Here is a 24,321-nt window from a genome sequence, read left to right on the forward strand (position 1 = left end):
GAATCAGCCTCAAGGGAGGGGACAACTTATGACTAATGTCCTGACGGCCAATTGTATCGCCCCAGGAAAGCACGTACAAAGGGCCAGAAGCCTCTCCAACCTGAGCAAAATGTTTGCTGTTTACTGGCAAAATCCTCCGTGTCCACCCTGAAAGATGTGTCTCTTTTTTTTTTTTTTTTTTTTTGAGATGAAGTCTCGTTCTGTCACGCAGGCTGGAGTGCAGTGGCGTGGTCTCAGCTCACTGCAACCTTCGCCTCCCGGGTTAAAGCAATTCTCCTGCCTCAGCTTCCCAAGTAACTGGGATTACAGGCATGCCCTACCATGCCCAGATGGTTTTTATGTTTTTAGTAGAGACCGGATTTCACCAGGTTGGCCAGGCTGGTCTTGAATTCCTGACCTCAAGTGATCCGCCCACCTCAGCCTCCCAAAATACTGGGATTACAGGTGTGAGTCACCACACCCGGCCTCTCCCTATGTTTTGTCCCTCCTCCACTGTACCTCCTTTTACCCAAAGCAAACCAGTCCTCCCAACAAAAATAATTGAAAGCCTATCCCCTTTTTTCTGTGTCTTGCAAATTTTTCATCCTTAGGCTTCTGTGGAAAATCAACATCTTTTCTTGAGCCCTAAACCAATTGCTGCTGGCTCTGCAGAGAGGCCTCCTAAGCTCAAGTCTTGCTTGCTTCCCCCACAACCTCTACCCCTTGAGAGGAGGTAAGCGTGGATCTTTGGGTGGCAATGAGACCTCCACTGACGTTGGCTTTCTCCCATAGCATAAACTTGAACACACCTCCACCCTGAGGATGCATTTCTTCTGAAACCCCACATTTGAGCTACGCATAGAAGTCTTACTCCTGTGAACACACTGTTTTCACTTTATTTATTACCTTACATTCACCCTCCCACTGCCTGGGTCACATTAGCACTCTGACCTTGACTGACAGCGGAGGCATCCCTTCATCCCTTGCCCAAATCTACAAGTATCATCTCGACACTGGGGCAATGGTGGGTTGGGGAGTTCGGGTTTATTATCTCTCCATCCTGGCTTCCTGTAAACTGACGGTTTTTTTTTTTTTTAAATTGAGACAGGGTCTCACTCTGTCACCCAGGCTGGAATGTGGTGGTGCAATCTCTGCTCACTGCAGCCTCGACCTCCTGGGCTCAAGCAATCCTCTGCCTCAGTCTCTTGAGTAGCTGGGAACACAGACACACACCACTAGGTGTGGCTAATTTTTGTATTTTTTGTAGAGATTGCGGGGGGAGGGTCTCGCTATGTTGCCCAGGCTGGTCTCGAGCTCCTGGACATGATCCTCCCACCTCAGCCTCCTGAAGTGCTAGGATTACAGGTGTGAGCCACAGCGCCAGCCTGTGTGTACTTTAACTTGGAGCAAATGGCCCTTCATTTGCTCCAAGCTGATGGAAAGATATAAATAAAACACACAAACCAGCTTGTAGGAGCTCCCACTGGCCAAATTTAGGACAATTTGAGCATAATTATAAAATTTTAATGATGGTAACACATTATAACACATTGAATAAATGAATTTGTGCATCATGGTGATACCTCACATAATAGAGACTGGGAAGCTCTTCTTTACAGAGACTATCAGCTAATATAGAACGCATAATAGAATTAGAAAACAACCATTTTAGCCGGGCGCGGTGGCTCACGCCTGTAATCCCAGCACTTTGGGAGGCCGAGGCGGGCGGATCACAAGGTCAGGAGATCGAGACCACAGTGAAACCCCGTCTCTACTAAAAATACAAAAAATTAGCCGGGCGCGGTTGTGGGCGCCTGTAGTCCCAGCTACTCAGGAGGCTGAGGCAGGAGAATGGCGTGAACTCGGGAGGCGGAGCTTGCAGTGAGCCGAGATCGCGCCACTGCACTACAGCCCGGGCGACAGAGCGAGACTCCGTCTCAAAAAAAAAAAAAAAAAAAGAAAACAACCATTTTGCAACCCCCAGCATAACAACTTATTCAGGTGAAGACCATCAAGGAATACTAAAACCGTTAGGTAAAATGTGTTGGGGAACAGGATGTTCACACCGTGTCAAGTATCCCCCCGACACTACCAGGTTACTTAAGCCATCAAGAGATACACGTGCCTTTACAATGGAGAGAACTGATGGATGGATAACCCTTTAACCAAGTGATCAAATTTAGTATCAATAATAATGCGACAAAGTGACATTCTGTGCCTCCCCACTTAATGTCATACAAAGTACACAAATTAGCTAGGTAGTATTCCTGCCCACAATGTTTAACCAGAATCCAATCAAAGCAAACAATTAGACAAATCTAAATTATATGCCAGGCTACAGATGACTGGCCTGGACTCTTACAAAGTAACAATGAAATGAAGGACAAAAAAGGCAGAGAGCTATTTAGACAAAAAGAGACTAAAGAGCTGTCAAAACTAAATGCACCCAGCAATCTGGGAAGCTGAGGTGGGTGGATCACTGGATTCCTGGAGTTCAAGACCAGCCTGGGCAACATGGCAAAACCCTGTCTCTACAAAAAGTACAAAAATTAGCCGGGCATGGTGGTGGCACATGCCTGTAGTCCCAGCTACTCAGGAGGCTGAGGAAGGAGGATCACTGAACCCAGGAGGTGGAGGTTACAGTGAGCCACAATCCCGCTGCTGCACTCCAGCCTAGGTGACAGAGTGAGTCTCTATCTCAAAACAAACAAAAAAAACCCACCAAAATCTTGTTCAAATCTGATAGAAAGAGAAGTCCTGAAAATGTGGTGATGAGCAAGGAATAACAAAAAACAACTAATTGTACATTAATGTCATTGACATTATCTTCAGTGGACTGTTCTATATTAGTGAACATTTTTTTAAATGCACTGACTTTGTCAGGCTTCCTCCTGTCCTATTTTGATTCCTCTTTTTGTTCCCCATGAAGTATTGCAGTTCCTCAACCACACACTCTCTTGGCATGGTTTTCAGGAACATAAATTTTAGGGTTAGCAAAAGGATGCTGTGGGTTTTTTTTCATCTATCTGAGCTTTATTATAATGCAACAGGGTAACTTATTTTCATAATGAAGTATACCATCTTTTTATTAAGCATTCAAGATGAACGAATATCGTTATTTGTTTGAGAAAGGCTCCTTTATGATTTTTTTCTATTATACAATGTTAATGTCTTGTTTTGCATTTTTTCCTCATAGAGGATATTTTTTGTCTTGGAAGAAGTGAGCATTCTTCTAAGAGAAGTAAATGATGAACCTCACTGTACATCACAGACACATGTAGCTGGTGGAAATTCAGAAATGTTACTTCATACAGTATATTTAATGATGGGTTGGGTGTATTTCTTGAATTAGGAACTGTGTTCTGCTGCATTTAATAGAAACCCACTTTCTGCCCATGGCTGCCACCAGGAAGCATGGTTAAAATTTCTCTTCCCACTGCCGTCATGTCTAAGTCAGTATCCTAAAGAGCCAAGCAGCTGTGGCAGCTCTTCACTGGAGGGCTGAGCTTTGAAACGACTGATGAGAGGCTGAGGAGCCATTCTGAGCAATGGGGAATGCTCACAGGTTGTGGTCATGAGAGATCCCAACACCAAGCACTCCAGGGGCTTTGGGTTTGTCACCTATGACACTGTGGAGCGGGTGGATGCAGTCATGAATACAAGGCCACACAAGGTGGATGGGAGAGCTGTGGAACCAAAGAGGGATGTCTCAAGAGAATGTTCTCATAGACCAGGTGCCACTCGGCTGTTAAGAAGTTATTTGTTGGTGGCATTAAGGAAGACACTGAAAAACATCACCTTAAAGACAGTAGGATAAATGTAACACTGCTAGATAACTGGTATTAAGGGGTTATTCTTTTTTGTATTATTCTTTTTTGTATGTGTGATGATGGTATTGGAGCTGTGTAACAAGGCAAAGTTTTTAATCATTTAAAGATCTATACTGAAATATTTATACATGAAATATGTCTGTGATTTGCTTCGAAACAACTAGGGGCCAGAGAGTGGGAATATAGAAGAAATAAACTTAATTGTGAGTTGATAATTCTTGACATTAGGTGATGGGCACATCTAGAAGATATGACTAGAAAATACCTTCCTACAAAGCTAAAACCTCGTTTATATTTTTCTTTAACATATGCAAGTGTTGGCTGGGCGCAAGCCTGTAATCCCAGCACTTTGGGAGGCCGAGACGGGCGGATCACGAGGTCAGGAGATCGAGACCATCCTGGCGAACACGGTGAAACCCCGTCTCTACTAAAGAAATACAAAAAACTAGCCGGGCGAGGTGGCGGGCGCCTGTAGTCCCAGCTACTCGGGAGGCTGAGGCTGGAGAATGGCGTGAACCCGGGAGGCGGAGCTTGCAGTGAGCTGAGATCCGGCCACTGCACTCCAGCCTGGGCTACAGAGCGAGACTCCGTCTCAAAAACAAAAACAAAAACAAAAACAAAAACAAAACAAAAAAAAAACATATGCAAGTGTTGAAAAGGAAGAAACAAAAAAATGAAGTCTCTCTTCCATCACCTCTTAGAGGCTAACTCTATTAACATTTTTATTTTCTGGTATATCTTTTCAGAGTTAGATATAAGCATGCATTTTATGCTGTGACTTTCTTTCTTTCTTTTTTTTTTTTTTTAGACAGAGTCTTGCTCTGTCACCCAGGCTGGAGTGCAGTGACACAATCTTGGCTCACTGCAACCCTGGCCTCCCGGGTTCAAGCGATTCTCCTGCCTCAGCCTCCAGAGTAGCTGGGACTACAGGCGCCCGCCACCATGCCTGGCTAATTTTTGAACCTTTAGTAGAGATGGGGTTTTACCATATTGGCCAGGCTAGTCTTGAACTCCTGACCTTGTGATCTGCCTGCCTTGGTCTCCCAAAGTGCTGGGATTACAGGCGTGAGCCACCGCACCTGGCTATGCCTTGACTTTTAATAGTTATATACCAATTTTTTTCCTTCTCAATTTTTTATCTCCTTCTCTTATTGAGATTTATAATTTGCCAAGGACCACAGTCTTAGTTGTTACACAAATGAAAAAATAAAGTAGACATCTAAATGTTAGTATATCTGCTTTCTTAACTAGAAAATTTTTCAAGCCATAGTTTTATTTTTCATTTACTCCATCTATATTAGTTGTAAAATAGAATCTGAATATCTTTTTTTCTTTTTTTCTGAGACAGGATCTCACTCTGTTGCCCAGGCTGGTCTTGAACTCCTGGACTCGAGTGATTTTCCTACCTCAGCCTTCCAAAGTGCTGAGATTACAGGTGTAGGCCACTGCATCTGGCCAGAATATTGGATTTTTTTTTTTTTTTTTAAGACAGAGTCTTGCTCTGTTGCCCGGGCTGGAGTGCAGTGGCATGATCTCAGCTCACTGCAACTTCTGCCTCTCAGGTTCAAGGGATTCTCCTGCCTCAGCCTCCTGGGTAGCTGGGATTACAGGTGCCCACGACCATACCTGGCTAATTTTTGTATTTTTTGTAAAGACAGGGTTTCACCATGTTGGTCAGGCTGGTCTCAAACTCCCAACCTCAAGTAATCCGCCTGCCTCAACTTCCCAAAGTGCTGGGATTACAGGTGTGAGCCACTGTGCCTGGCAGAATATTGTAATTTTTAAGTAAAAATTAAAAAACACACTATATACTGTGACCCTGATTATTATTTCCTCCCTTAAAAACAAAGTTGCTATAACATAAAAGTTATTCCTGGCCAGGCACGGTGGCTCATGCCTGTAATCCTAACACTTTGAGAAGCCAAGGCAGGAGGATCACTTGAGCCCAGGAGTTTGAGACCAGCCTGGGCAACATAGCGAGACACCGTCTCTAAGCTAAATTAAAATTAAAATTAACAATTAAAAAAGTTATTCCTATAACTTTTCTAACAATACAGGTAAGTTAGCCAGCCACAGGCCACATCAGGACTACATATAAGTGACAAGAAATGAGACTGCCTAACGCATTTAGGACAAAGTAATAACTTTGACACTATAATATTACAGTCTAAATCTTGTCAAATTGACAAAAACTTCATTTCACAATAACTTGCTCCCTTCTAAACAACCACTAAAACACACATATACACATGTGATAGTTGGTTGAGAAGGGCATACATTTTTCTTTGAAGCAGAGGTAATTTTTTTTTTTTTTTTTGAGACTTAGTCTCCCTCTGTCGCCCAGGCTAGAGTACAGTGGCACGCTCTCGGCTCACTGCAAGCTCTGCCGCCCAGGTTCACGCCATTCTCCTGTCTCAGCCTCCCGAGTAGCTGGGACTACAGGCACCCGCCACCATGCCCGGCTAATTTTTGTATTTTTAGTAGAGACAGGGTTTCACCGTGTTAGACAGGATGGTCTTGGTCTCCTGACCTTGTGATCCGCCCCCCTCGGCCTCTTAAAGTGCTGGGATTACAGGCGTGAGCCACCGTGCCCGGTCGGTAATTTTTATAAAGTTATTATTTATTTTTTTTGAGACAGGTTTTCACTCTTATTGCCCAGGCTGTAGTGCAGTAGCACAATCTCGGCTCACTGCAACCTCCGCCTCCCAGGTTCAAGCGATTCTCCTGCCTCAGCCTCCCAAGTGGCTGGGATTATAGGCACATGCCACCACACGTGGCTAATTTTTTTGTATTTTTAGTAGAGACGGGGTTTTACCATGTTGGCCAGGCTGGTCTTAAACTCCTGCTCTCAGGTGATCTGCCTGCCTCAACCTCCCAAAGTGTTGGGATTACAGGGATGAGCTGCCACACCCGGCCTGAAGTTAATGACTTTTTATTGCCTAGGTCCAAATGTTGAAATCTTTGCTATTCTCAAGTGACTAGAATTAACTTGAGAAATACTGTGTAAGAGAAAAATACCAGATACCCTTAAAGGCTCATTTGTTTTATTGTGTAGACTAACTCAACAGAGTAAAAGAATAATTGGTGGCTGGTTATGGTGGCTCACGCCTGTAATCCCAGCATTTTGGGAGGCCGAGGCAGGTGGATCACGAGGTCAGGAGTTCAAGACCAGCCTGGCCAAGATGGTGAAACCCCGTCTCTACTAAAAATACAAAAATTAGCCAGGCGTGGTGGCAGGCACCTGTAATCCCAGCTACTTGGGAGGTGGAGCAGGAGAATCGCTTGAACCTGGGCAGCAGGGGTTGCAGTGAGCCAAGATCACGCCACTGCACTCCAGACTGGGCAACAGAGTGAGAGACTCTGTCTCAAAAAAAAAAAAAAAAAAGTGAAATTTTCCATCATATATATATTTTATTTTTGAGTCAGGGTCTCACTTTGTTACCTAGGTTGGAGTGGCGTGATCAGGGCTCACTGCAGCCTCAACCACCTGGGCTCAACCAATCCTCCCACCTTAGCTTCCTGAGTATCTGGGACTACTTGGTACATGACACCCTGCCGGGCTAACTTTTGTATTTTTTGTAGAGACAGGGTTTCACCATGTTGCCCAGGCTGATCTTGAACTCCTGACCTCAAGTGAGCCGCCTTCCTCTGCCTTCGAAAGTGCTGGGATTACAGGCATGAGCCACCGCATCCAGCCTTCCATCATATATATAGATACATATATACATGTGTTTGTGTATGTCTAAAATAACTTAATTCTCCAACAAGTCCGCAGGCCATTTCTTCTGCAGAAATAAATATGAAGTCATAGGGTATCCAGTAATATTACGAAAGAAAAAAAGAGCATGACCTTTTTCTTGATGTTAGGTTAATCCTGTATAAAGTAAAATCCCATAAGCAAAAGGAATTCTGGAGCCAATTCAGATGATACAAATGTAAAAAATTTTCAGTTACCTAACACCTGAAAACATGTTTAATTTAACCAATTGACTTCTGACCATCACTGTGTAATGTGACCTGCTAAAGTAATCTTTCAGCCGTCAATTTGACGGCTTTCTTAAGAAAACAGTGATATGCATAGAATGATTTGAAGCTGTCAGTGTCTCTCTCTCTCTTTTTAACTTTGGTTCTGTGTTTACCAGATCATGTCTAACAAAGTGCTTCAAAAGTTATTTCTAACAAAATAATATTTAAATCACAGTGTATCTCATTTAAGTACAAGTATTTTAAGTTAATAGTTTCCTCAGGAATATTCTGTCTTCTGACACCATCATTTGTATATCACAGTTTGCAAAGACCTTTCCATACATGATTTCATCCAGTCCTTCCCACGGCCACTCAAGATAGGTACTATTCCCATTTTTTTAAAGGTAAGAAAACGAGATTGGTCCTGAAGCCAAGTGTTTAATGACCAAAGCCCATATTCTCCCCATGAAATTGAGAAGGGACAGGCATGAATCCTTGAAAGCAAGTAATGTTTTAAGCACTATTACAATTTGCAGATTGTGTTTCACAGGTTCCCAATGAGCTAGGAGGGAAATGTTTTTAATCCCATGTGTACTCATTCTGAAGTAGCTGTAAGTGTATAAAAACCATATTCATCTACACATTCATTCAAACCTTTATTAAGTACCTACCATATGTACAATCCTGTGCCAAATATTAAGGGAATACAAAGATGAATTTTTAAGTGGTGCCAACTCCCAAGGAGTTTACAATATAATAATAGTGAAAAGCAATTTAACACAAACTGTAGGGAGAAAATTACGAGTAAACATTTGCCCCTAATGGAGAAAAATGACCTTATTTTTTAATTTAAAGCATAAATTGCCAGTTGGGAAACACTGCTATTACATACACCTGTATTAGTTCATCCTTCTAAAATGATGCTGATTGTTTTTAGAGAAGAAAATGTCTTATGCTGTATTATCTTTATGACTGACTTCAAATTTTAAAACAAAAATTTGCTTGCAGAAAAAAATTATAGATTTATAAAATCAGATTAACATTGTACACAGAGAGACAAAGCGTGTTGGCAATAATATGTAAAAAGTTGAACACAACTGGGTCTAGCAGTAAAGAATTAAATCTGAATTACTTTGAAGACTTGCCTTAGCCAAGTTATTATGCACAATTTCATCATATATAAAACAGGGATACTTGCCCCTAATTTAGCACATGCCATAATTCCTTCCATCTGTAATAATACATAGGGTTAAAAAAGCTAGTACAAAAACTTTCCCAATAATATCAAAAATAATTTGGACTAGAACTAAGGATAAAAAGAAAAAGGGATGATGGTGTAGACAATTTAACAGTAAACTTTCAGTGCAAAAATAAATGTAAATTTGCAAGTATCTATTTTTTTTCTATACTTTTAAAAATGGCTCAGAGCAGCAAAACAAGTTCGAGGATTTATTCTGTGAAATGTATTGCAGAGAAAAAGAATGGGCAAATAGTATAATTAAAAATACTTATTGATTCACACTTTCCAAAATTTTTAAAAAGTAAATCACCAAAGACCAATACTTCTCTCTGCTTTCAATACTACGCCATTTTTTCCAGTAAAATTAATGAAATAATGTATTTTTTTAAAACTAATCAGTTTGTGACAGCTGTGGTTCTGAAACACTTTTTAAAAATACAAAATCATAGTTGCAAACAGATCATATACAGTGATTTTTAAAACTGAATAGGCAAAGCCTTACTCTAACTGATCAAATGACCAATCAGCTGGATTCAGGCTTTTTAGGCTACAGATGACTTTGATCAACAGCCCTGCACATATCAGAGGCATCCCCACAGATGTTCTAAACACAAATGCAGCTGCTGACACCCTGACGCTGCAAACAACAGCAAGGGCATAGAGAGGAGACCTTGATGATTCAGTGTGATTCTTCAACAGATTTCTCTTCTTCACTTTCTTCATTGGCTTCATCTTTTTCCTTGTAAGAATCCTGGCTGTTGGTATCAATAAAATAATTTTCTTCCCCATTCTCTCTTTCTTCTATTTTTTCTTCTTCATTAAAGCTAGGGGAAGAAATTTATCAATCTTTCAAAGGAAAAATGAGTTAGTTTAAAAGTAAACAAACCCTCTGCAAGTATGCCACCATGTAGCCAGTCTTCCTCAAGTGTATGAATTCCAATTCGTTATCAAGACAGCTCAAAAAAAAGAAAGAAAATGCTATAAAAGTGCCCATTGAGAAATTTAATATTCCTGAAAATTAATTTATTTCAAAAATTTTTATTTTTTTATTTTTTTGAGACGGAGTCTCTGTCACCCAGGCTGGAGTGCAGTGGCGCCATCTCGGCTCACTGCAAGCTCAGCCTCCCAGGTTCATGCCATTCTCCTGTCTCAGCCTCCCGAGTAGCTGGGACTACAGGCGCCTGCCACCACACCCGGCTAATTTTTTGTATTTTTAGTAGAGACGGGGTTTCACCATGTTAGCCAGGATGGTCTCGATCTCCTGACCTTGTGATCCACCTGCCTCGGCCTCCCAAAGTGCTAGGATTATAGGCGTGAGCCACCGCGCCTGCCCTATTTCAAAATTTGAGTGATTGATTCTTTAAACTTCATTTGAAAGCATGCTATTATTTTTGTTACTTATGTCAGTAAGAAATCTAAGTTATTCTGCTTTAAAAATAAAATACTTCATGTGAACGTTAATGTGTCAAACATGTTAAAATATCACGTCTTTTACTATTGGGTAAAAGATCTTTTTAAAACAATATAGAACAAAAAATATATATAGTATAAAATTGTGCTTTTCTGCAGGCAATACTTTTTCAAAGGTAAGCCATTCAGACATCTTATACGTGTTACCTTTCTTTGTCTTCAGTGACACTTTTTGTCTCTTGATTGTTGAAGTACTCAAGTACTTTTCCACTTTGGCCTTTCTTTGAAACAAACTCATCAGATATTCCTAGTGCTTTTAGGGTATTAGAATAATGCTTTTCTGCTGCCATTCTTGCATTTTTCTATAGGAAAGACAAACCCTTTTAGACGAGAACAGAAGACTTTAAATTTTCATTAAAAATGTATGGATTAAAAGTGCCAGTGATAATTAAGTTCAGCAGTCACAGTTGGTTGAAAATCTGCATACCCTATGACCAACAATTACACTCCTAGGAATATGCTCAGAGAAGCTCCCACATATGTGTCCCAAGGGAGGACATATACAAGAATGTTCAGGATAGTACTGTCCTTCAATAACCCCAAATTGGAAATCACCCAAATATCTATTAGCAGAAGGATGGATAAATAAATTGTGGTCTATTCCTATAATGGAGTAAAATAAAGCAATGAAAATGAATGAACTACAGTTACATGCCACAACATGGATGGATCTCACAAATATAATACTGAGCAAACGAAGCAAAGCACTAACAAGTACATATTGTATGATCTATATAAAGTTCTGAAATGGGCAAAACAACTATATTGTTTAAGGATAGGTACACACACTGTAAAATTGCAATGAAAAACAAGGAAGTACTTATCCTGAGAGAATGGTGGTTACCTCTTGGGGAGAGGTAGAAGGGCTGTGATTTGCAAGGGGCACGTAGGGTTTTTGGGGTGCGGGCAATGGTCTGTTAACATGGGCGGCGGCCACATTAGATTGATCTATAATTATTTTTTATATTGTACCTAGGTTTTATATACTTTTATGACTGTTTATAAAGATATCTGAAAAAAAGATTTCATGCAATAATTGTTGTCAGAGGATTCTTTTCTTTTCTTTTTGAGACAGGGTCTTGCTCTGTTACCCAGGCTGGAGTGGTGTGAACACAACTCACTGCAGCCTCAACCTCCTGGACTCAAGCGATCCTCCCACCTCAGCCTCTGGAGTAGCTGGGACCAGAGGCGCACACCACCATGCCCTGCTAATTTTTGTATTTTTTGTAGGATGGGGCTTGTTGTATTTTTTGTAGGATGGGACTATGTTGTCCAGGATAGTCTCAAACTCCTGGGCTCAAGTGATCCACCCGCCTTGGCCTCCCAAAGTGCTGGGATTATAGGCATAAGCCATGGCGCCCAGCCAAATTCTTTTATTTTATGTATCTACTGTAATTTTTACTCTTTATGAGCCATATCCCCAATTCATTAATGATAAAAGCACCAGTGTTGTAATCTTTACTCTGTGGAGGAAGCAAGGGATATAACGAAAACAATATGAATTTAGAACTGGGTTCAAATCTGTAGAATGTCACTTCCTGGCTTTAAGATCTTTTGGAATTGTGATGACTCTCTCATACCTGGGTCAAACTGAAGTCATCACAGTTCCAGAGATGGCAGGCTTTATGGAGTCACAAAGTGCCTGGGTTCACACTAGTGCCTCGACTTTAGTCCATTTTAGCTCCTATGAGTGGATCTGAACTGTGAGAGGGCCAAGAACTGCCCTCTGGACCTCCAACTAAAGCAAGGTGACTAGGACTAGCCCAATTCCAATGTACCAATGGCATTCATACTGGGAAGTGTGTGGAGGAGCATCCAGTCTAACCCCCATATTTAATCAATAAAGAAACCAAATCTCCCCCGGCCCCTGCCTCAAAGGTGAAATTGTTTGATTAAGGTCACAAGGCTAGTGAGTGGTAGAACCAAGTCTCTTGACCATTTCCTAGGTCTTTTATATTACATCATGTTGCTTTCTCTAAGTGGTAATGGTTGTCCTAGGGTTTGAAGGTGACCTAAAGCCTGACTTGAGCAATGTAGTTGTCAGATATTTGCCAAATCTAGTATAATGAGGGACCATGGAGTCTAGTGTTACACAGGAGAACCCGAAATAGCAAGGACTGATTACAATGGATAAAACTATCACCAGTGCATTTCCTGATACTCTGGAAAACTGAAAAAGAAGCATTCAAACTGCTGCTAAAATGCACTCACTGTGAATAACAATAATATTTTTTAGAAATGTAAGTAAAAACCCATCCAGAGTCTGTGAATATCAACAGACAAGCCTTGGGGAACTGAAAGGAAGGGCAAAATGAGAAATAAGAACTATACCCTAAAGACTACAGAGAAGAATAAAGAAACCCCAAACCTAGCTCTGAATGCATTACCAATAGTATATTTTGACTTCAGCAAATTAAATATATAAGACATTAGTCAAAATTTGTGCCAGTAAGCCTTCATCTGACTTTGGTTTAAAATTCAATCTAACATCTTCTCAGTTAATTAATCCTGTGATTTCCAAGAAACAGGACAACATAGTTTATTCTGTAAAGAATCACAGGCATATTGTGTTAGGGAATCACTCAGCAGGAGTGAGACCACAATTAACTCCTATAAATGGGCAAAGCAAATAGCTGCAAGCTATAAAAATTGTTTTTAATAAAACCAACTGTTAATTAGCAGCAATAGTTCCAGCAAAATACACTGCAGGAAAAAAAATGTACTAAAAAAAAAAAGCAATGGTGATTCACTGCCACAGTAACTCTGTTTGAGGAGTTAATGAGAAGACCCCTTGATATCATTCATTGAAAATGAGAATAAATGGAATTGGTGAGAATGGATGATTGCCCCTGTTATAAAGGCTTATTAACTGTCTACCCAGGGTTAACATGTTAGTAGGGGAATGGAAATGGTAAGGTGAAGATACAATGAATGGTTCTGCAAAGAGCAAGGCAGAAAAATCAATCAAACTATTATGATTCAAATAGGAAATAAAAGTTCCACCTGGCATTTCACCATCAAGGATGGTGAAGGGCAGATCCAAAAATTATTTAGGAAGAAAATTTGACAGGTCTCTCAATGACCAGCTGAATGGGGAGGAACTGGGTACACACAGATATGAAGATGAGAACAGTAGGCCAGGCACGGTGGCTCATGCTTGTAATCCCAGCACTTTGGGAGGCCGAGGCAGGTGGATCACTTGAGGTCAGGTGTTTGGGACCAGCTCGGCCAACATGGTGAAACCCCATCTCTACTAAAAATACAAAAAAAATTTGCCAGGTGTGGTGGTGCGCACCTGTAATCCCCGCTACTCGGGAGACTGAGGCAGGAGAATTGCTTGAACCCAAGAGGGAGAGGTTGCAGTGAGCTGAGATCATGCCACTGCACTCAAGCCTGGGCGACAAGAGTGAGACCCTGTCTCAAAAAAAAAAAAAAAAAAAGAGAACAGTAGACACTGGTCTCAAACTCTTGGCCTCAAATGATCCTGTCCCCTCAGTTTCCCAAAGTGTTGGGATTACAGGGTGTGAGTCACTGGCCTAATTTTTCTAATATAAAGATATTTCTGACTGGATGTGGTGGTTCACACCTGTAATCCCAGAACTTTGAGAAGTTGAGGTGGGCGGATCACAAGGTCAGGAGTTCGAGACCAGCCTGACCAACATGCTGAAACTTCGTCTTGACTAAAAATACAAAAAAAATTAGCGGGAGGCTGAGACAGGAGAATGGCGTGAACCCGGGAGGCGGAGCTTGCAGTGAGTGGAGATTGTGCCACTGCGCTCCAGCCTGGGCAAGAGAGCGAGACCCCGCCTCAAAAAAAAAAAAAAAAATTAGCCAGGCATGGTGGTGCGCGCCTGTAATCCCAGATACTCAGGAGGCTGAGGCAGGAGAATCACTTGAACCCGGGAGGCGGAGGTTGCAGTGAGCTGAGATTGCACCACTGCACTCCAGCCTGGGTGACAGAGTGAGACTCCGTCTCAAAAAAAAAAAAAAAAGATATTTATTAGACAAACAGCACTATAATAAATCATTGCTGTATATGTGTTCAGTTTTTGGTCTTCCCAAATAATACCTCATACTTTCTTTCTGGTTTTATAGTATCACCCATAAAGATTCCTTTAATTTAGCATTTTATTTACTTTCCTTTTTTTTTTCTAGACCTCTTGGAACAAGCCTCACATGTCACTAACACAAATATTAGTATTCCCAGGTTATGTACCTGGCTCCCTGGAATTGAGGTTAATAGAAAAAAAGAATATATCAATCTGACCATTCCCCCAACCTCCCAAACAATCATATTGACAATTTTGTCTTAATACACATCTGTAATTCCTGCAGTTGTGTGTCTTGAATGACTACATTTGTCGGTCTTGTTTCTATCTGACTTTAAGGGTCTCAAGGGATTTTCTGATATTCAAAAAGCATTTGTTGAGAAGGGGGCAGGAAAACAAGATGACAGATAAAACAATCACACGAAGACAGCCAGGTCTGGGTTTGAATCCTGGTTCCCCTTCTTCTGGTTGTATCATCTAAGCCTTGAGATGTCCCTCATCTGTGAAATAAGAACCTTACAGGGGCAGTGTAAAGGTCAGTTAAGATAATGCGTATAAAGTGCTTAGTGGAGCGCTTGTCTTTCAGTAACCTCACAAAAAACATTAGAAACCACCTTCCAAATAACTTTGTACAATCTCCCTCTTAAATGCAAACAGACAACCAAAGATAATCTGAGAAAAGCTTCTAATATGATAGACAAGAGGCTAAAAAAAGAGAAAAAGAAACTTGAAGGAAACTGAGACAACATCACCAGTATGCGCAGAGATATAAAAGATAGGCTGGGTGTGGTGGCTCACACCTGGAATCCGGCACTTTGGAAGGCTGAGAAAAGAGGATTTCTTGAGCCCAGGAGCTTAAGACCAGCATGGACAACATAGTAAGGCCCCTGTCTTTATGAAAAATACAAAAATTAGCCTGGCACGGTGGCTTGTGCCTGTAGTCCTAACTACTTGGGAGGCTTAGGTGGGAAGATCGCCTGAGCAAAAGAGGTTGAGGTTGCAGTGAACCGCAATCATGCCACTGCACTCCAGCCTGGGACAGAGTAACACCCTGTCTCAAAAAAAAAAAAAAAAGGTACTGCACCCATGAAAAATACCAAAGGAACATTTAATAAATGAGAAGCGGCCGGGCGCGGTGGCTCACGCCTGTAATCCCAGCACTTTGGGAGGCCGAGATGGGCGGATCACGAGGTCAGCAGATCGAGACCATCCTGGCTAACACGGTGAAACCCCGTCTCTACTAAAAAATACAAAAAACTAGCCAGGCGAGGTGGCGGGCGCCTATAGTCCCAGCTACTCGGGAGGCTGAGGCAGGAGAATGGCGTGAACCCGGGAGGCGGAGCTTGCAGTGAGCCGAGATCCGGCCACTGCACTCCAGCCTGGGTGACAGAGCGAGACTCCGTCTCAAAAAAAAAATAAAATAAAATAAAAAATAAATGAGAAGCATTCTGGAAATTATGTCATTTTTCATTAGGTGAGCAAAAAATGCAGATTTGGAAGATAAATTTGAGGAAACCTTCCAGAACCAGAATAAACTAATAGTGACTTTAAAAGAAATACAAGAAATGTAGATAAATCCAGAAGGTTAACATCTAACTAATCCCCAGTGTAACAGTGAAAAAGGTCCTAAAATGTCACTTATGCCAGAGGCCTATAGCAGGGATCATTACCACGAACTAAGTACGGGGCTGTGGCCTGTTAGGAACCAGACTACACAGCAGGAAGTGAGCAGTGGGTGGGTGAGCATTACCACCTGAGCTCTGCCTCCTATAGCATTAGATTCTCATAGCAGCGTGACCCCTATCGCGAACTGCTCATGCCAGGGATCTAGGTTGCATGCTCCTTATGAGAATCTAATGCCTGATGATGTGAGGTGGAACAGTTCCATCCAGAAATGATCCATTCCCTCATCCATCCACCCCACCCCATGCAACCCTGGTCTGTGGAAAAATGGTCTTCCATAAAACTAGTCTCTAGTGCCAAAAAGATTGAGGACTGCTGGCCTAGAGAGAAACCATTCCAAAGTGGAGCAGGATACTTGTGGGCTCCAGGGGAGGAAAGGAACGGATGAATTAACAATGTGTTTAACTGTTTGAGGGGGATTTTTGAGAGCTAACAGAAAAATTTAAGAATAATAATGATATATACATTGGCAGGGAATGAGGGAAGGTGGGGGGAGGACCAAACAAAATTAGTAATTATTAACACAAGGAAAAATTTTTTTAAAGGAAATGTGATGGGCCGGGCTCGGTGGCTCACACCTGTAATCCCAGCACTTTGGGAGGCCAAGGTGGGCGGATCATCAGGTCAGGAGTTCGAGACCAGCCTGACCAACGTGGTGAAACCTCATCTCTACTAAAAAACACAAAAAAAATTAGCTGGGCGTGGTGGTGCGTGCCTGTAATCCCAGCTACTCAGGAGCCTGAGGCAGGAGAATGGCTTGAACTCAGGAGGCAGAGGTTGCAGTGAGCCGAGATTGTGCCACTGTACTCCAGCCTGGGTGACAGAGCAAGACTGTCTCAAAAAAAAAAAAAAAAAAAAAGAAAAAGGAATGTGATGATAATAATATAGGGCTCAGCTGCTAACATTGTTTACTAAGTCATAACAATGAATTCTGATCTGTGATAAAGCTGACTGGGAAATGGAAGGATGGAAAGACAGAGAAAGGTAAGGTAAGTGTGCTTCCGAGAGAATGTGGTAAAACAGCTAAATCCTCACCTACCATATCAATAAGCTAGTAGATAGAGTCTGTAATGAAAAAGATAAAAGAACAGTTGAAAGAATGTTACTGAACAATACCCACTAGGAAGGCTGTAACAAAAAGACAGGCAAAAGCTAGGTGCAGCGGCTCACGCCTATAATCCCATCAACTTGGGAGGTGGAGGTGGGAAGATCACTTGAGGCCAGGAGTTCAAGACCAGCCTGGGCAATACAGTGAGATCCAGTCTCTACAAAAAATAAAATTAGCTGGGCATGATGATGTGGGCCTTTGTCTCAGCTACTAGGGATGCTGATACTGGGAATCATCTGAGTCCAAGAGTTCAAGGTTACAGTGAGATTGTACTGCTGCACCGGCTTGGGCAACAGAGTGAGACCCTGTCTCTAAAAATAGTTTTTTATAAAAACCAGACAGACAATAACAAGTGCTGGTGCTATTCACAACAGCAAAGACATGGTATCAACCCAGCCCATCAGCAGTGGATTGGATACAGAAAATATGTTACACATATACCACAGAATACTACACAGCCATAAAAAAGAATGAAATCATGTCCTCTGCAACAACATGGATGCAGCTGGAAGCCATTATCCTAAGCAAACTAAAGCAGAAACAGAAAACCAAACACCACATGTTCTCACTTACAAGTGGAACTAAACACTGGGTACACATGGAAATAAAGATGGGAACAACAGACACTGGAGAATATAAGAGGGAGAGTGGAGGCAGGAGGGCAAGGGTTGAAAAACTACGTATTGGGTACTATGCTCATTACGTGGGTGATGAGTTCAATCATACCCTAAACCCCAGCTCACACAATATACCCCCCTTTTTTTTTTTTTTGAGATGGAATTTCGCTCTTGTTGCTCAGGCTGGAGTGCAATGATGCGATCTCAGCTCACTGCAACCTCCGCCTCCCAAGTTCAAGCAATTCTCCTGCCTCAGCCTCCCAAGTAGTTGGGATTACAGGCACACAAAACCATGCCCGGCTAATTTTTGTATTTTCAGTAGAGATGAGGTTTCACCATGTTGGCCAGGCTGGTCTCGAACCCCTGACCTCAGGTGATCCACCTGCCTCGGCCTCCCAAAATGCTGGCTGGGATTACAGGCATGAGCCACAGCGCCTGGCATACCCTTGTAACAAACCTGCACATGTACCCCTTGAATTTAAAATAAAAGTTGAAAAAAATTAAAATAAGAAAAACCCAGAAGCAGTGTAAAAAGCAAAAACAAAAAACTTGCAGTTCAAAGCTGGAGATAATGTCTTTGGGCCAAAAGCCAATCACTTTATGATTATAATGTATAACAGCTTAAAATGATTTTTCCCCCTAAAGTTGAAATAAAGATGTTAAAAAAATCCATCCCTTAAAATGAAAGGCATTACATAAAATTATATCTAGATCAGTGAGCAAAAAGATTATGTAACTTTGAGAGACTGTAACGTGCAGATTCACTCACAATACATGTCCACTGTCCTCACTGAGTCACTGACAAGTACAGTTCTGTAAACATGCTCATCTGTTACAGGTAAATTCTCCAACTGTCTATTGTCCAATTATAACAGCTTCAAATTCACAATTTAGAACCTGCAACCTCCAGTGATTTTGTCAATTGTTAAGCCATGTCACCCATACAGATGCCTCCCCTATGGGATAAAGGAGAAGATGACCTAAAATGAACAAATCTCCCTTAAGGGAAAGATTATAAAACTGGGCATAAACTGAGTAAACTCAGGGTCTACTGTCTGTAAGGCTAGTTTGTTTTTCTTATAGAAAGGAAGTTTTTTTAGTAATTGCAGAGAAGAGTGAATTACAAACTCACTTAAAAAAAAACTGGCAGAAATAACTCTGATTCAATTAGCCATTTTGTTTCATTTTTTTAATTCTTCAAAGACCTCCAAGTGATATCATGAAGCCTCATCTTAATATCTAACCAAGTTTGTACTGAAAAAAGACCAGCCATTAGAAAACAGTTTGCAAAATTATTTTACAAACTACTGGATTGGCATGTTATTTATCAAACTTATGTGCTTCATCAAAAAGATTCAATGTTCAGATTATTTTTTTGAGATGAGGTCTTGCTACGTTGCACAGGTTGGACCAAAACTCTTGGGCTCAAGCAATTTGCCCACCTCAGCCTCCCAAGTAGCTGGGACTACAGGTGCACACCACCACACTTGGTTAAATGCTCGGATTTAAGCAAAATTACTCATTGGCTGATATGATGAAGCCAACATAAACAGCAATAATGTATCCCAACAGTTATATAACACATAAGAAAAATGGACTGTAAATTTAGGAGCTAAAGCTGTAAAAAAAAAAAAAAAAAAAAAAAACAACTGACAATAGCTCTTAAATTCCAATAAACACAACCTGAGCAACTCTTTCAAATAGCAGTGGCCTCTTTTTTAATTTTTCTTCTCTTTCTTCTAGTTCTCGTTGGTATTCTCTCATCCTTTCCTTTTCGCTCTTTCTAAAATTAAATAAAAGCAATGGAATTTTTTAAAAGATCATCTAAGAAATAAGAACTTACATATGTAACATTTAACTTATCAACCTCTACAAAGTCAATGAAAAAAAAAAAGAAATAACATTTAGCTTAGCTGACAAATCAGAAATTATGAGCACAGTTCACAGTTTACCTCGATTCCTCTTCTGTACTGGTTAATTCTCACGGAATGCAGAATAAAATCCTAGGTTCTGAGACCACACATATTATGCTCTAGGAATAGTCTGAACACTTTAATTTCTGAAATCCCCAAGGCATACATATGTTAAGGGACTTCAACTGACCTGAAGAGATGAATGAAAGCCCTCTTGTCTCATTTATAAGTGTATAAAACCAAGAACATTTTGGAACAAATCAGCTATCTTCTCTGTAAGGAATTTCTTCCTAAAACAAGACCTTGCTCTTATTTATTATTTTATTGTTGTTATTTGTTTTTTGTTTTGAGACAGAGTCTCATTCTGTTGTTCAGGCTGGCACAGTGGCGCCATCTCAGCTCACTGCAACCTCCACCTCCTGGGTTCATGCAATTCTCATGCCTCAGCCTTCTGAGTAGCTGAGATTACAGGCGTGCACCGCCATGCCTGGCTAATTTTCTGGATTTTTAGTAGAGACGAGGGTTTCACCATGTTGGCCAGGCTGGTCTCGAACTCCTGACCTCAGGTGATTTGCCTGTCTCGGCCTTTCCAAGTGCTGGGATTACAGGCATGAGCCATCGCATCTGGCCTATTATTTTTGAGACAGGTTCTTGCTCTGCTGCACAGGCTGGAGTGCAGTGGTACAATCATGGCTGACTGTAGCTTCAACTTCCTGGGCTCAGATGATCCTCCCACCTTAGCCTCTCGAGTAGGTGGGACTACAGGTGCATGCCACCACACCTGGCTAATGTTTTAAAATTTTTTGTAGAAATGGGGGTCTTATTATGTTTACCAGGCTGGTCTCAAACTCCTGGGTTCAAGCAATCTTCCTGCCTTGGATTCCCAAGGTGCTGGGATTATAGATGTGAGCCATGGCATCCAGCCTTTGCTGTTATTTTTTCCCCCTAAATAAGATCTCCTACAGGTTAGTGGCAAAGTTAATTCAATGGGAGCAAGTCAAAGGAGAAATAAAGCGCATGGAAACATAACATAAAGAGAAACAGGAACCAAAATATATAAATTTACCGTAAGTGTTCTCACTATTTGGGCAAGATCCTATAATAAATTAAACTACACTATTTAATTGCTACCAAGATAATAAAATTAATGGATTGGGGAAAACAATTATACTTCCAAATAATTAGGCTTAATTATACACAAGTTGGGGTTATGAAAAAGCTATCGTCCGGGTGCGGTGGCTCACGCCTGTAATCCCAGCATTTTGGGAGGCCGAGGTTGGCGTATCACCTGAGGTCAGGAGTTTGAGACCAGCCTGGCCAACATGGTAAAACCACATCTCTACTAAAAAAAAAAAACATTAGCTGGGCGTGGTGGTGAGTGCCTGTAATCCCAGCTACTCTGTAGGCTGAGGCAGGAGAATTGCTTGATCTCCTGGGCGATCCAGCCTGGGCGACAGAGCAAGACTCTGTCTCAAAAAAAAAAAAAAGCTATTAATAGTTTACTTCCTGAGGGTAAGTAATCTATTTCTAAGAAACATTATGCTCAAGTTAACCAAATTAAGCTCCCTTTGTCAATGGATTAATGCTAAATTATAAAAGAATACTCATTGTAATTAAAAGCACATATGTATATTTAGAAATCAGATTAAAAAGTAATAAATCATATTACTTACCTGGCTTTGAGGGAGATATTTTCCTACTTAAACATCAACATTTTTATGTGCAACATCTGGAACACTGGTTTTCAAACTTTGTACTGCAGAATTCTAGTGAAGGGGTTCTAAGGATTCCGTGAATATTTTTATTTTTATATTGAAATTAACAAAATGCAACACATACTACTAAACATTAACATATGTGCTAATGAACACATCACATAATGGATGTTTAATGTGTTAATTTGTGCTATCAGATTTCATCCAAACCTTAGAACAAAGCTCTTTGATATATCAGTTTACTGCAATCAAAAATAATATAAAGAACAAGATTAGATACTGGTATAAGATTATAACTATTAACTAAGGCCACAATAGAAAATGTTTGTATTCCTCAACATAGCTTCATGGTTCTTACCATGAAAGTGAGTATATATGTTGGTTCTCACCATGAGGTGAGTGTGTGTGTGCTGAACATAAGTAACTGATGACAATTTAAATCCATAAGCTAAAACACTAATGCCATTTTCAATCTGCTCATATTTTACTATCCACTGATTAAAAAAAAAAAGAAAGTTTGAAAACCAGTGGTCGGGAGGTTCAAGATTTTTTTATGATACCTGAGACATTTTACTCTGGATTTAGATATTTGAGCTAAACTTTGATGTGAGTCATAAGCCTTAGCCCGGGTTGTCAGGAGTTTCTGCAATTCTTTCATTCTTTGCTTCTGTTTAGTTAGGATCCGATTTCTCTCTTCTTCCAACATTTTCTTTTCCTCAAGTGATCTCCTGAGGGTAACAAACTAAGGCTTAATCCACTTTAAGCCAATGCGAATGTTGTTTAGCAAAGATTCAACATGGGATAATTTGAATTTTGATAATTCAAAATTTGAAAAAAGGCAACCCTTTGAAAAGGATCTGACATGTAAAACTAGAAATCTTTATTTATTTATTTATTTATTTTTTGAGACGGAGTCTCGCTTTGTCGCTGAGGCTGGAGTGCCACAGCGCGATCTTGGCTCACTGCAAGCTCTGCCTCCTGGATTCAAGCGATTCTCCTGCCTCAGCCTCCTGAGTAGCTGGGATTACAGGCACCTGCCACATGCTCAGCTAATTTTTTGTATTTTTAGTAGAGATGGGGTTTCACTATCTTGGCCAGGCTGGTCTTGAACTCCTAACCTTGTGATCCACCCACCTCGGCCTCCCAAAGCACTGGGATTACAGGTGTGAGCCACTGCACCTGGCCAGGTAAAACTAGAAATCTTAAGACTAATATTTTCTAATCCCCCAAAATTTATAAAATGAAAAATACATTCATTTCTTAGAATACTCTGACAAAATGTCATATATTATATAGTAAAATATTTTATAGATACAATAATAATTTCTAAGTATTTTCAAATTCACCAACATAAACTCCACAGAGCTACATACACTCATCTGGTAACCCTGAGTCAGTCAGTACTGTGTCTTAGTTACTTACCTTACAGCTTGTTCTCGTCCTCTGGAAGACACCGTGGGCACTGGAGGGTTGTAGTTACAAGGCACAGGCTTTACACCTGCACGTCTTACTGGAGACTTACGCCTTGGAGACAAATAAGGCCAACGTGTTTCTTTTAACTTTTCTTCATCTGCTTTGATGTCTGCCAAAATTTTTTCTCTTTTAATAGATGCATGTGGAGATGCATGAAGATCAAATGGTTTACACACCGTTAAGAGTTTTGGAGACTTGTGTTCTGAGAGGTGTTTCTGATATCTCTCAGGAAGGTCCTCAAAATCAGGAGTCCGGCACCTAACCTTGTGTTTACACTTCAACTTTACAGCCTGTTCGGGACACCTGGGGTTCCTGCGTCCCCAAGCTGACCTACAAGGCAGAGGAGATGAGTTCTGTAAACGCTCCTGGGCTCTCAGCTGCATCCTAAGGTTTCGATAGAGCTCTTCTTCTTTTAACTTGTCATTGGTAGTTGAACCATAAGTAGATCGAGGAATGGGTCTGGCTTTAAATCTATTTGTTTTCTTTTTAGACTTAAAAAAGTCTCTCAGCTGCTTTTCCTGGGCTGCTCGCTTCTGTTCCTCCCTTGCTATAAATTTAAATGGCTTTTGTGAGGCCAAAAGAGCTTCTTTATTTTTCTCCTTCAGAGACCTTCTCCGTTCTTCTTTTTGCTTGACTAAATCATGGTAAAGGGGGAGAAAGACAGATGCAGGAACTGGATTGGCTCGGAATTTCTTCTTACACTCTGGATCCTCTTCTTGTTTTTTGAGCAGTTTATCTACCATTTCAATATCTGATTTAGATTTCATGGACTCTTCTTTTTTCTTCTGTTCTCTTATCATCATTTGAAAAGGCTCCGGTACTGTAATCGTGGGCACCCATTCTTTTCGTTTCTTCCTTGTTTTCTCAGCTGTGTGGAAGCCAGTATCTTTACAGCGAATATAATCTTCAACACAAAAGTCTTTCCACATGTTGTTGATAAGCTCCTTAGCATAGGCCATCATTCTGTTTTCCCTAGCATACTCTTTTTCTAGGTTGGGTAACTCTTCTTCAGAGGAGGACACATACAAGGAGGAAGACTGGCCTAAATCAGGCTCTGAAAATGATGTCATTAATGAGACAGGGTGATAGGAGTTCTTTTCTGACACAGATCTAAATGAGAAGAATAACTATGTTATACTTTCAGTTGTATGTGACCAAATATAAAAATTAAGAGTTACATATTTTCTTTTCTTTTTTTTTGTCTGAGACAGAATCTCACTCTGTTGCCCCGGCTGGGGTGCAGTGGCCTGATCTTAGCTCACTGCAACCTCCGCCACC

At 40.9% G+C, this 24,321-nt stretch overlaps 1 protein-coding gene across 2 annotated transcripts in view; it reads right to left on the reverse strand.

The window, feature by feature from the left end:
- Positions 1 to 9,211: 9,211 nt before the first annotated feature.
- LOC105465112 (FAM161 centrosomal protein A) overlaps positions 9,212 to 24,321 on the reverse strand; it is a 28,933-nt gene continuing 13,823 nt past the window's right edge. The window contains exons 3-7 of one of the 2 annotated variants that reach the window (XM_011713355.3): positions 22,993 to 24,153; positions 22,131 to 22,298; positions 19,626 to 19,725; positions 10,633 to 10,787; positions 9,212 to 9,839 (exon numbers count right to left, since the gene is read on the reverse strand). In XM_011713355.3, the coding sequence (XP_011711657.2) occupies positions 9,695 to 9,839; positions 10,633 to 10,787; positions 19,626 to 19,725; positions 22,131 to 22,298; positions 22,993 to 24,153 (1,729 nt within the window). In that variant the 3' untranslated portion in view covers positions 9,212 to 9,694. The remainder of the gene's footprint in view (positions 9,840 to 10,632; positions 10,788 to 19,625; positions 19,726 to 22,130; positions 22,299 to 22,992; positions 24,154 to 24,321) is intronic. The other variant, XM_011713356.3, reaches the window with a different exon arrangement.

Source organism: Macaca nemestrina, chromosome 13, assembly GCF_043159975.1.
Source record: "Macaca nemestrina isolate mMacNem1 chromosome 13, mMacNem.hap1, whole genome shotgun sequence".
Classification (NCBI taxonomy): domain Eukaryota; kingdom Metazoa; phylum Chordata; class Mammalia; order Primates; family Cercopithecidae; genus Macaca; species Macaca nemestrina.